Source organism: Chiloscyllium plagiosum, unplaced genomic scaffold (genome assembly GCF_037043375.1).
Source record: "Chiloscyllium plagiosum isolate Xiang-an unplaced genomic scaffold, Cpla_swu_hap1 HiC_scaffold_8, whole genome shotgun sequence".
NCBI lineage: Eukaryota > Metazoa > Chordata > Chondrichthyes > Orectolobiformes > Hemiscylliidae > Chiloscyllium > Chiloscyllium plagiosum.
This window is the reverse complement of record NW_028270146.1, coordinates 33,701,886-33,715,999: the sequence shown is the minus strand read 5'-3', so window position 1 is coordinate 33,715,999 and position 14,114 is coordinate 33,701,886. Positions and strand designations below refer to the sequence as shown.

General features: G+C 39.7%; 1 protein-coding gene across 4 annotated transcripts in view; it reads right to left on the bottom strand.

Annotated features, from left to right (window-relative positions):
- Nucleotides 1–1,568: 1,568 nt before the first annotated feature.
- The window catches only part of itpk1a (inositol-tetrakisphosphate 1-kinase a), a 232,664-nt gene continuing 220,118 nt past the window's right edge, over nt 1,569–14,114 (bottom strand). For all 4 annotated transcript variants that reach the window (XM_087989685.1, XM_043697201.2, XM_043697200.2 and 1 more), the window contains one exon: nt 1,569–5,858. In XM_087989685.1, coding sequence (XP_087845811.1) covers nt 5,542–5,858 — 317 coding nt within the window. In that variant the 3' untranslated portion in view covers nt 1,569–5,541. The remainder of the gene's footprint in view (nt 5,859–14,114) is intronic.

Below are 14,114 nucleotides of genomic sequence, written 5' to 3'. Positions count from 1 at the left end.
GTCTTCAGGCAGATCCTCAAACTTTTCTTTGAAGTTGACTATAATTTAATTTTAGTTTAAACTAAATTGCCCACTGATCAAGCGTTTGAAAGCTGGAGCTTACTAAAGCAAGGGACTGACATTTTCCCCCCATGACCTCTTCAAAAGAACATAGCACAGACTAAGAGTCAAACATGAATAATACAGGGAGCCATTAGAATTTCAAATGTTGGAAAATATTATCAGGCCTGACTGCTATCTCCACATGCAAATGTTTTGTAGTCACTTTATCCAGACTCTTAAAAACAATGCAAACTCATTTTTTTTAAAATCTGATTTTCCACTAAAGATGTGCACACTGAACAGATCAACATGGAGGTCACAAAGTTGAATTCCCAGTATTCAAAGAGTTGAAACATCACAGGTACTTTAGTGGTTCAATAAATAAATGTGAATGGGATCTTACTTGGGGATCTTACACACGAGTATTTAAGTGGGTGCGTTTCTCAATGAGAAAATACTCAAAATTCAAGACATCGTCCCAATGAATTGGCGCGTGGAGACATTGCCATTTGTGCCACTGAGTTATGCAGACCAGTAGGGATTCAGGTGAGGGGTTGTATGTGAGCTGGGAATGGGTGAGTCCAATTGACTCGTGCTGTCTGGAAAGGGACTGGGAAAAACCAATAAAAACAGTGCTGACCACATATTTCAACGGCTCACAGATTTTTAGGCCTAATAAGTAGGGTGGCACAGCTGCCTCACAGTGCCAGGGACCCGGGTTCAATTCCTGCCTCAGGCAACTGTCTGTGTGGAGTTTGCACATTCTCCCAGTGGCTGTGTGGGTTTCCTCCGGGTGCTCCGGTTTCCTCCCACAGTCCAAAGATGTGCAGGTTAGGTGTATTGGTCGTGCTAAATTGCCCGTAGTGTTAGGTGCATTAGTCAGGGGCGAATGTAGGGGAATGGGTCTGGGTGGGTTGCTCTTCGGAGGGTTGGTGTGGACTTGTTGGGGCAAAAGGCCTGTTTCCACACTGTCGGGAATCTAATCTAAAATCTTTGCCACAAGGAAAATTGTTAAATTATAATGAGGAATTTATTTTCTTCCTTTCCTCAACCCATGACAGCAGCATTGTTGCTTTCAATGGCCTAACCAAAGGTCTTTCTTTACTATAATAGTGAGATTCACTAACCATTAATGGGTCTAAGATGGGTTACTCTTCAGAGGGTCAGTGTGGACTTGTTGGGCCGTAGGGCCTGTTTCCACACTGAGGGATTCTAATTCTATTAGGACTTTAACAAGCCATACTCAAATATATTTTAGCTAATAAATTCATTCCAGCCTGGTTTCTTCTCAAACTTACAGTATTCTATTTTATGAAAGTTCAGGTCTAAATCTCAGATCACATTTGAATCTTCAAATGTTAGTCGTCAAAGCTTTGCATAATTCAAATTTAAGACATTACCTTTTGAAGCTCGGAGAATAAGAATAAGCTCAAAAGCATTTTGCTACATAATTCCTAAGAGTCGAATGGTTACCTACGCTTTATGGAAGTATTCTATTGTACTGTGTTAATAACAGGCTCCAAGAACCCACTTTGGATCTTTTATTGTAAATAAAGAAGAACATTTTGTGAGCTATATTAATTCAGCTACCAAATACACTAGAATAGAAGAAAAAATCTTTTTCAATTGGGCAAAGAGCAGCTCAGTCTTTCTTGTACTCTCCAAGGAACATTTTACCATTGCGTAACTGGGTAAGGTCATAATGAGGACAGCAGTCAAAACAAAAGAAGCATGTTCCAAACAGGGCAAATTCTTCACCCACTCCCCTCAATCCCCTTACAAATATGTTTAATGTAGTATCATCGTTACCTTGTTTTAACTCAACTTTACACTGGAAACACCTTATATAGAAAGCAAAATTACATTAAAGCACTTCAGTCCTTGTTAGTTTGTCTCTACGTGACCGACATTTTCTTGTTCATCCCAATATATTTGCGCACTGACATCAATTACATGTGTAAAACCCTTTGAGTCATCTCATCTTTGTCCCCATCCCATTTAAATTTACCCTCCTCTGTTCCACAGGTTATATCTGCCCACTACATACTACTGTTCTCATCAAAAGTGGTAATGTTTATAACTTTGAAAATGTACACATAAATGTCTTAATAATGCAACATTTACAAAATGAAACACACCGTGAAGCAAGGTTTAAGATTCATATTACATACACATTTCCTCTTATTTTCAACTATACTGAGCTGAAACACAACACAAAGTCACAATAGAAAAATCCAATTCAGGGCTGGATTATTACAAAGGTCTGGTCCCTTGAAGCCAGTTTAAGAAATACAATAATTAAATGGTTAGTTTACATTGCAAAATTCAACTAATGTAGTTACTCTACTTAAATTGGTCTGCTATTGGTCACTGAATCATTCCAAATGGTTTGTCAACATCCAGAACCAGAATTCTGTTTTTCCAAAATCACTACATAAGGGGTAAAATTGGAGGATCATTCACTTACATGAGACAGTTATGCTGTCTTTCATGCATTAAAATTAGCAGAATAAACAGCAAATTTATTTTTGGTTTTATGTAAGCAGCAATTATTAAAAAATAAAATGGATAAACTAATAAATACATTTTGGTGAAGCTGTGTAGACTGTGATTACTGGTGCCACAAAATATATATTACATAAAATACATATTATAGACTACACACTCCACTGGTCACTAGAGTGTACAACTTAAACAAATACTTTCCAACTATACAATATTACCAGAAAGCATTGGGTTCTATCATTATGACACCAGATGAACATACAATTTGTCTAACTCAGACCTAAGCATTACTAAGGTTCAGATGAACTATGGTTTCAAAGTCAGGAACTTTTTGAACCAAAACGGCAGATTCTTCATTTGATGGAAGATGCCAAAAATGCCTACTTAAAACACAAACGTGCAACCTATTCCAAAAGACCTTAGGACAATAACTAAATGTATGGGGCAATAAGATGGTGCTACTGGAACAGTTAACACAAAACAAATGGAGTGTTGTAAGCAAGAGTATTTCCTCAATAGTTTCGCTGAAATAATTGGTCACTGAAGTAGCAGTAATTTTGTTGTCAGCATTTACTTTGAGTCAAACTATGATAATATCATGGATTATTCAGTATTTTGTAAACAGGACAGTGGTCAAGGAAGGAATTTGAATTGAAGGATACTGGCTACTCAAAGCTCATCCACCATTGACAGTATTGTTGGCTGAATTTTATCAAATCTTACTGAGAAATAACCCTTGCTCCCAAAAAGAAAAAGGGATAAATGAAACAGCAAATTAATTCTGTTCCCATACCAATTCTCTACAAAAGGGCAACAGCTCTGAAATTCACATCTGGGAGGAAAAGAACAAAAAGTAACTATGGAAAAACAATATTCCTTGCTTAAAGTGAAGAACATCAAATCCCAAGAGTTCCTCCCAGAATATTACTGAAAGAATCTACTTTAGCCTGAATTTTCCATTTTGTATTTATGGAGATCAACTAACCCCTTTTGAAATATCCACAACATGAACTGCATCACTTTAAGATTGCAGGTAATGTAGCAACACTTGCAAGCAATAGTGAAGCTGATTAAATATGCCACCTTCTGGTAATATTGTTCAGAGAATTGAACTTTGTGAATCTCAACTCAGACAATGAATAAAAAAACTCTTTTTTTATTAAATTGCTAAATTCCCAATTACTTTCAGTAGTTGATATCAAAGAAGGAAGCAGTGCAACAAGGTCAAGCCAATATTTTAAGGCAGCAAGAAAATCACTCATTAATCTCACATCACTTCTCATGCAACGAGACAAGAGAGGAAATAAATCAACACATTAAGGTGGCCATCTAATATCTAGTGCACTCAACTTGATTTGCTGTAAACATATTTAGGCCTGGTTTCCATGGCACTCCCAAAAGGAACATGTCACATTTAGAACCACCCCAATGGCTCCAGCCATAATATTTTCTTTTAAGAGTCCCAAGATGATTAGAGTGGTTCAGAGATGTAGATTGTTACAATACACTCAACAAAGCCCTCCTAAGCTCAATCATGTTAACTGGAGTGTTTATTAAAGCAATAGGTTAGCCTGATAATGGTACAATTTTGAAAAATTCAAGTACACTGTCTTAAACTTTGATTTTAAGTTTTAATTACAACACAATCCATTGTGGCGCCTAAAATAGATTGCTCAACCAATGTCATCCAGATCTAAATATTTTAGATTTGAGTCAAAAAATATGGATTTTTGCTTTGTTTATAAAAAGGTAGTGAACACTTGGAATCACAAACTTAATCAAATAAAATGGCCATTTACCTTTGGTTTCTAGAGGCAAACTCCCCCCTTTTATTCCTTTAACATAGAAAGCACTTTAACACCCTACTTCTGACTGTTCCCATATTGTTCTAAGATCACCTAAACTGAGGGTTACTGAAACTGCTGTTCTCTGTTTAAATACTGAAACACTGATATCATAGGGAAAGAACTAATGCTGACTGGAGTCACCATAGCATTTGTAAACTATCAGTTTTGAAAATGTCACAAATTACTCAATGCTGCTTTTCTAAGAAATAGAACCAAGGGAAAAGTATCACTGTTTGCAACATTAAGCTGTAAGCATCACAATCTAATGGCTAATACTTTTGTTTAAACTATTTGCAGGTGCATTCACACAGTTGATTTTAGATGAAGTGAAGATCACGTATGGAAGTGTATTATTATTCACAATTTAACTGAAAACAAATAGGATGACTGAAGAGGATGCCAGACCATCATGTCTCTGCTCATGGAATCTACTTTGTGCATTTACATGCTTTTAACTGCCCTGGTTTAACCTGCCAGTAGGTAGGCAAAATGGCACTTTACTGTACATCAATATCCCCTCAAACTAACATTTCAGTTTTATTTAAACTTTAAATAACAGAACATCCATTTACTGAACAATTCTCACCAAATAAAGCCAACAGCATGTCCTGATCTAAACTTCAGCCAGGTTCTCTCAGATTGGCAGATCTCACTAGTGTCTAATAATGTGTAAAATCCACAGAACTTTAATGTCTTGCAGTTTTTAAAATGAACCTAAAGATAACTTTCAAAACAGCTCAAACCATTTGGGTATTGTGTACTGGTTAAGGTGAACAGTCAAGAGGGAAGAAAGATAAATGCTTGAATGTCTAGGACAAAAAGGAAGGATTCCTGATTAACTCAACTAGCCACTGGTGATCGATTCCTGTTGAGAGCATTAATAATAGCTCCTATGTAATAAAAGTTCACCAAAGCAACTTTTGCTATGTTAATGTTTAAGGAAAATTAGATTGAGTTTATTATTTGACTTTACCAAAGGATCTGCAACCTGCTTCTCAAAACACCTTTGATACTGTGCTCCAGTCAATGTGTCAGTCTGTGAAATCATTCAAACAAAACACAAATTGTTTTATTGATTTGTTGAAAGTGGTTCAAGTTGATCCCCATGAAAGGTCTTTCCTTGGGCTTGGTCCAGTGTTCTCAGTGGTTATTGTGAAGATGCCTTAGTCGCCACGGGAGCGACACAGTTCTGAAAGTTGGGTGGCAAAGCAGAATTGCAACTTAGTCGTTGGTGCTGCAGCCTCTTGCTGCTGCTTGGGTCATCTTCTACAAGCCATGTATCATTTGCTGCCATGGTCACATAGCCTGAGGCGGCAGAACAGGGCCGGTCCCCACAAATGCTCGTCACCTGTTCAGCCGCCTTTCCATTCTGGTTGAACTGAGGAGATTCTGGGTTTTGATCTTGCAGAACAACCTGAATGTGGTTTATCAGTTCAGTGAAGAACTCTGGAACGCCTTCATATCCTGCAACAAAATCAGACCAGTCATTGGGTTTGGCATAAAAAGCACAGTTTTTGCATCAATGTGAAAACTTATTACTTGTTAGGAGGCCACTAGCTCTCTTGCGTAACATATAGAAAACCACATCTTTTTCAGGGAAACTTCCTGTTGACATAACTCGAGAGATTTAAGATCAGCTCAATGGGTGCATGGGCTTTGTCAAATTCCAAAATGGTTTTGTTCTAAGGATAGTTTGCATTGCTTTTCAAAAATAGGTCTAAAGTGTTTGGGTGTCTCAAGCAGAGACAATAAATGGATGGTAAATGAGCAGGCTGCCCATTCTACACATTGAATCCTATTGAATAGACTGGACAGATCACCAGGTGTCCGGTAGAATTAGTGGCTAATCAGATACTTCCCATTTTCTGACACCACTGGAGTCAAATTTCTGAACTTCTAAGCTTGAAGGTGTGGAATGAGCAGCACAAATCAAGATTCAAACACTGCTAGTTTCCAACTTTGCCATTGCTACCTTGGGATGGTGGGAGGTTATAGCACGTAGGTTACACAATCTGTAAGATTCTAAACACAATTATCTCTGGACATCATAATTTATTCTAGGCATCTCATACAGACAGTGAGGTTCACCATTGCTCTCACTAAGATGAATTGCTGATTTCAGTCTTGCTATCTTAAAGTCAGCCAAAAGAGATTTTTCTTATGTGGAAATTAAGGGTTAGGTTATTTTGATGCAGAATGAAACCAGACTCATCATACGGGGGGCATTTTGGAGAGACTGACAAATCAAACTATCTTTGCAGCTTTTAGAGAACAAATTGTATTGATTGGAATGAGGTCAACCGGGTGGACAGTACCATGTACTATGCACATGTAAATAAAGGGTGACTTGGTGACGGGATAATAGCCTTGGTGGAGTTATTTCAAAATAGTTTCAATATAAAATAGTTAAGTCCTTGTTAACACTACTTTAGAGACAGGGCTGCCCTTTGGCCAATTGAAAAAGGTTTTCTTTTCACAGGAATAGTCTAGGCTGTTCTTAAGGGGATCTGAATTTCTCCCTGTTCGCTTCACCTTAGCTAACCACTTTGGAATTTTTTGTAAGGCAAAGCTAAAATGTCATTAACAGGACCTGCCATATTTATGCATACAACAGCCAATAAGAGTTGGCAAATGACGAATGCAGCACAATTTGGACCTTTGCCCATATTCTTTGGATTTCTAAAAACACTCTGTACTCAGAGCATTAAAGCAGAATCTAGGCTTTAATCACATTGAACGCAGATTTTAAAAGATCTTGCTTTAATTAGGCTTTGTAAAAAGATAAACCTAAATCACACAACCTTTGGAGACGTGCACTTAAATGTTTTAGTTAAAATACCAAAATTCAGCATGCCATATGTAAACATGAAAGAGGATATAATGCAATAATTTTAGAGTGAGAAAAGATATCCTATCAAAATTTCACATCCCAGATAAAGGAAAAATCATTGGATTGGTTAGGGCTATATTTATTGGAGTTTAGAAGAATGAGGAATGTGGTCTCTTAGAAACCTATAAATTGCTAACACAACTAGACAGGATGAACACAGGAAGGATGTTCCTGACAATCAGGGAGCCTAGAACCAGGAGGTCACAGTTTAGGATTACAGTGAAGAAATTTCTTAACCTAGAGTGTGGCGAGTCTGTGAAATTCTCTGCTAAAGAAAACAGTTGAGGCCAAAGGTTTGAATGCTTTCAACTAGGAGTTAACTATACAGTAGGTTCTGAAATAACTCAATAGCTCTGTTCTCATACAATCTCGCATTATACGAAAATCGCACAATAGCCATGCCATTTAATCTAATGTGTTATAGCCAGTACAAGTAAGGAAAGATAGTGTTCTACAAATAGTGTTTACGGCGGCACGGTGGCACAGTGGTTAGCCAGAGACCCAGGTTAATTTCCCGACTCAGGCGACTGACTGTGTGGAGTTTGCACATTCTCCCCGTGTCTGTGTGGGTTTCCTCCGGGTGCTCCGGTTAACTCCCACAGTCCAAAGATGTGCATGTCAGGTGAATTGGCCATGCTAAATTGCCCGTAGTGTTAGGTAAAGGGGTAAATGGGTGGGTTACGCTTCGGCAGGTCAGTGTGGACTTGTTGGGCCGAAGGGCCTGTTTCCACACTGTAAGTAAACTAATCTAATCTAATCTAAATAATGGTCTGAATTCTTCAATCGCATTAAAGCCAACTTGCATTGAAGAAACATAATGCTTTAGCAGAACCAACTGTAGTTCTTACGGATAAAGGGGTCAAAGGGTATGGGAGAAAGCAGGAACAGGGTATAGCGTTGTATGATCAGCCATGATCATATTGAATTGTGCAGCAAGTTCAAAGGGCTGAATGACCTTGTCTTGTTCCTTTTTTCTATGATTTATTTCCCTCCTGAAAGGACATCATCAAACCACATGAAATTCTATTACAATTGATGATAGTTTCATGGTCATCGTTACAAAGACCAGCTATCAATTCTGGATTTTTTAAATTGACATTAAAATCCAGCAGCTTTAGTAGCAGGTTTTGAGTCTGTTAACATTAGTAATCCAGAGGTTGAGGCTAATGTGCTGATATGCTCACAGAGTCGATACGCTGTGACAGTGTCGATACACTCACACAGCTTTCATAAAAATGGACCCTCCACTCAATTTCACTACATTTTACCTCCCGTCAGCATTAGTGTAGAAATAGGAAAAGTACGCCACAATGTGCCTTCAGCCTATTCTGCTAAAGGTGGCCTAGACTGTTCCCTCTTGGTTTTAGTTAAGCACTATAGAAAGGTTACAAACTTATTTATCTGCAAACTTGCTTTCAGCTGACCAGTTGGAGGTTTTTTTGAGTGATTTATGGCATGACCACTTCCATCTAGAAGGAAAAGGGCAGCAGATGCATGGAAACACCACCACCTACAAGTTCCCCTCCAAGTTACTCACAATCCTGACTTGGAAATGTATACTGCCATTCCTTCACTGTTGTTGGGTCAAAATCCTGGAATTCCCTCCGTTATGGCATTGTGGGTCAACCCAGAGCAGACAGACTGCAGCGATTCAAGGTGGCAGCTCACCACCACCTTCTCAAGGGCAACAAGGGACCAGCAATACATGCTGGCTCAGCCAGAAACACCCATATCCCACAAATGAATAAAGAATAAAAAGAAAATTATCTACACCCTCTCAATAGAATCTTGCTGTGTTGCATAGGTCTTGTGTATGTATGAATCTAGTGTTTCTTCACAGTATAACAACAGTTCCTTTGACCACTAAAACTGGAGAAAAATATTGCAAATGCTTGAAATCTGAAATAAAGACACAAAGTGCAGGAGATACTCAGCAATTCTGTCGGCATCTGTGAAAAGAGAAACAGAGTTAACATTTTTGAGTTGAATCTGACTCTTTTTCACAACCTTTGACCAAGCAGATTAGCTGCCGAGTCTGACTGGGAAAGAATGATTTACAATCATTGTATAAGATTTCAAAAATTAATGTTACAGTCAATAATACCCAAACGTGTCCCTCAACATTTAGCTTTGTTCCTTGCATTCACCAGGGTTTGTAATCATAGGCTCTATTTATAATGATGACTTGACAATCTGAATATTGAGTTTCACAAGGGCAACACGGTGGCACAGTGGTTAGCACTGCTGCCTCACAGCGCCAGAGACCCGGGTTCAATTCCCGCCTCAGGCAACTGTCTGTGTGGAGTTTGCACATTCTCCCCGTGTCAGCGTGGGTTTCCTCCCACAGTCCAAAAATGTGCAGGTTAGGTGAATTGGCCATGCTAAATTGCCCATAGTGTTAGGTGAAGGGGTAAATGTAGGGGAATGGGTCTGGGTGGGTTGCTCTTCGGAGGGTCAGTGTGGACTTGTTGGGCCGAAGGGCCTGTTTCCACACTGTAGGGAATCTAATCTAATCTAAACAGTAGGAGGCTCCTCAGCGCATTGAGGCTGTACCAGCAATGTCAAAGGACCAACACTGTTCGTCCTACTCTCCTGTTCTTTTCCCATATCCATGGAATATTTTATCCTTCATGCATTTACCAAATTCCCTTTTGAAGGCTACCACAGAATATATTTATAGCACCCTATAAGCCAGACCTTAACCAATAATTGCATAAAAGGTATTTTCTCACTTTATCAAAAGAACCAGAGACAATCACCTTTGAGCACCATAACATCTGCAAAGGGTGGGTGTTACAAGCAGATGAACAAAAGCAGGGAGAACATTTGGCACAGTGACAAATGGAAATTCCAGTTTTATACAAGGTCACCTGTGCATGGTAGGATTGCAGCTCTTCCAAAGGTTCGGATGTGAAATGATACACAAGAGTGGGACCGATTCATCTGGTGCAGAAAGTAAACATCACAGAAAACCAACCACTAAAGCTGTGATTATGCATTGCAGTAATGTCACCGTTTCCAAAGAACATCTGTGACAGGATGACTAAACTTCAAAAAGAAAGTCATTTGTATGAAAAATAACATCAGCTGAAAGTCAGACCAATTTAGCTAACATCTTATTTTCTTGAGAGAAAACTGCAAAATGACACATCTAATCATCCGCTGTAATAATGGATGCAGTGAATATCAAACCTCTGATGCACAAGTGAGGAGTGTACTTCGTTATTCAAGGCAGGAATTTTTAAAAGTTATTTTCATGATGGCATTACTGGCTGGACCAGCATGTATTGCCCTTCCCTAGTTTCCTTCGAGAAGGTGGTGGTGAGCTGCCTTCAGGAACCACTGCAGTCCATTTGGTGCAAGTATGTCCACAATAGCTTTCGGGAGGGAGTTCCGGCATTTTAACCCAACAACACTGAAGGAACAGGAATGAGTTTCTAAGTCAGGATAGTGAGTGGCTTGGAGGGGAACTTGCAGAGAGCTGACAAACAGCAATCTGAATTAGTACAGGTAGAAGATCCTTTATCTGAACACCCAAAAACCAAAAAGCTTCAAAAACCAAAAAAGATTTTTGAGAAGTTTTTTTCTCACTAACAAGGCTGTTTGGCGAGCAAACAGTTAACTCAAGTCGACACCCACTCAATGTGTGTAATTCAGATGCGATGTAGGGGTGTGAGGCCAAGCACTGACAGGCATGGGGTTTCCCTGTGAATGCCCCCAAGAAGACATCCACTCAATGCGTGTCACTCCGATGTGACATGAGGGGCAAGGCCAAGCACGTTCTGACTTAGGAGTCTGCTCCTCCAGTAAGATTTTTAAAACTTTCACCATTAAACTGTCACTATTCTGAATATGAAAGAAGCGAAACTATCAAGGTCATTCTAACATTTGAGAGACTCAACAAACAATCAAGGTATTTTTCAATGTATAATTTCAGTTACATCACACTATAAACTTTTGCTATAAATTCTGTGTCTTACAATTGTGCACTCCACAATCACCTGATGAAGGAGCAGCTTCCAATTAAATCTGTTGGACTATAACCTGGTGTTGTGTGATTTTTAACTCTCAAGTTAGTTATTGACATATTCAGAAGCTCTGAGATTGGCAATCATAAGCCAATACATAAAAATGGCAACACAGACAAGGCTATGCATATGCTAAGAGAATTTCCAGAATGAATGAGAATAATTATTGGAAAAAAAGAGGAAGAAATATATGCAGAAAAGCCAGCTGAAAGACCCATGGCCAAAGGATAAGATGTCAATATTGCAGAGGGCATCACTGGGGAGGCACGGTGGCTCAGTGGGTAGCACACCTGCCTCACAGCGCCAGGGACCCAAGTTAGATTCCAGCCTCAGGTGGCTGTCTGTGTGGAGTTTGCACAATCTCCCAGTGTCTGCGTGGGTTTCCTCTGGGTGTTCTGGTTTCCTCCCACAATCCAAAAAAGTGCAGGTTGGGTGAATTGGCCATGCTAAATTGCTCATGGTGTTCAGGGATGTGTAGGTTAGGTACATTAGTCAGGGGTAAAATGTAGACTAGTAGGATTGGGGAATGGGTCTGGGTGGGTTACTCTGAGGGTGGGTGTGGACCTGTTGGCTGAAGGGCCTGTTTCTACACTGTAGGGATTCTATGATTCTAAAAAGAAAGGGGAACATGTCCAGTGTGGGGGAAAGCAGTGCTCCAACTGCAGACAAGTATTTAGCTAGTAAGCAGCAAAGCAAGCCTACAAGGACAGTAGCCAATAATTCTGACAAATGACATTACACCATACAAGTTGCCATTGTCAAGTGTAATGGTGGTAACTGGTTTGTGACAGCTAGACTGACAACTGTAAAAGGGCACATGAAGTATCAGGTAGACACCGGTGCTTTTGCACCACGGCATGAACATTGCTGACCCTGAGAAAAGTTATTCAAAATGCTAAAAACCAAATGTGGAAAAAACAATGTACAGTTGAGGCCAAATGACGGAATGATACTCACCTCAACACGTGAAACAAAGCCGGAAGCTCAATGAACAAGAGGAGGAGTGAAGATCTGGAGTTCCAGATTATAAACGAAGGAAAATCCACTCATCTCAACTTGAAGCAAGTCTAAAGCTTGATCTGATAACCCTTAGACGTTGCAGAAAGGATATGCAACATTCCCCAGGCCATTAAGTCAGTGACCTCTGAACAGATCCTAAAAGATTACCAAGGCTGACAGGTCTTGGATGTCTTGCTAGTGAATATCATCTTCAGGGGAGAATTCCAGCTAGAACAGCTGGAAAGGAAGGGAGGAATTGAGAAAGGGATAGCCCCTGTCGACTGGGTGAGCAGATGGGAGCAGTGAAAACACCTGGAAAACAGACCATGCATAGATCCAAAGGATTTTGATAAAGTTTGGTAAAAAGCTTACTGCTCCATTCCAACTAATGAACAAATGTTGCCATAACTCGCCACTGCAAAGTTACTTACTCCTTTCAGTGTGAAGAATGGGAACTGGCGAGGGAAGCTGGGTGAATGCAGTTTTTGAACAATATTTAGGTTGCAGTTCAGGCTGCTCAGCATTTCCACCACTGCTGAATAGTATCAATGAAGACAGCATGTGATAGCTAGTGATCCTCCAGAAATGGGAGCTACTGTGGATGATCTACTATTCTATGGATGTGAAGACACAATGGAAGCTACCTTAGACTATGGTAAGAGTCCAGTGTGACTCAGAGAAAGCTCACCAAATGAATCTGAAGCTGAACAACAAAAACACAGGTGTGTCAGTACATGAACATCTTGTTCAAATCAAACAAACAACACAAGATGAAGGCCTAGTGGTATTATCACAAGACTATTAGTCCAAAGATCTAGTTAATGTTCTGGGAATCTGGGTTCCAATGCCACCATGATAGAGTTTAAATTTAACAAACCTTGAAATCATTGCCAAATTGTCAGGAAAAAATCCACATCATTCACTAATGCATGGGAAATTATGTCTCACTAATTTGATTGAGTTTTTTTTGAAGTAACCAACTAAAATTGATGTGATCTGTATGGACTTCAGTAAGGCATTTGACAAGGTTCTTCATGAGAGACTGGTTAGCAAGGTTAGATCTCACAGAATACTGGAAAAACTAGCCATTTGGATACAGAACTGGCTTGAAGGAAGAAGACAGAGGGTGGGGGGAGGGTTGCTTTTCTGACTATAGGTGTGTGACTAGTGGTGTACTGCAAGGATCAATGCTGGGGCCATTGCATTTTGTCACTTGCATAAATGATTTGGATGTGAATGTAGGAGTTATGGCTAGTAAGTTTGCAGATGACACCAAAATTGCAGGTGCAGTGGACAGTGAAAGACGTTACTTCAAGGTACAATGGAACATTGATCAGATGGACCAATGGGCCGAGGAGTGGTAGATGGACTTTAATTTAGATAAATGTGAGGTGCTGCATTTTAGAAAGGCAAATCAGAGCAGGACTTATACAGTTAATGGGAAATGCTGCTGAGCAAAGAGACCTTGGAGTGCACGTTCATTATTCCTTGAAGGTGGAGTCACAGACAGTGAAGGTGGCATTTGGTATGCTTGCATTTATTGGTCAGTGCATTGAGAATAGGAGTTGGGAGGTCATATTGTGGCTGTACGGGACAGTGGTTAGGCCGCTTTTGGAATACTGTGTGCAATTCTGATCTCCCTGCTATAGGAAGAATATTCTGAAACTTGAAAGGATTCAGAAAAGATTTACAAGGGTGCTGCAAGGATTGGAGCATCTGAGCTATAGGGAGAGGCTGAATAGGCTGCAGTTATTTTCCAAGGAGCATCCGAGGCATAGGCATGACCTCAGAGGTTTATAAAAT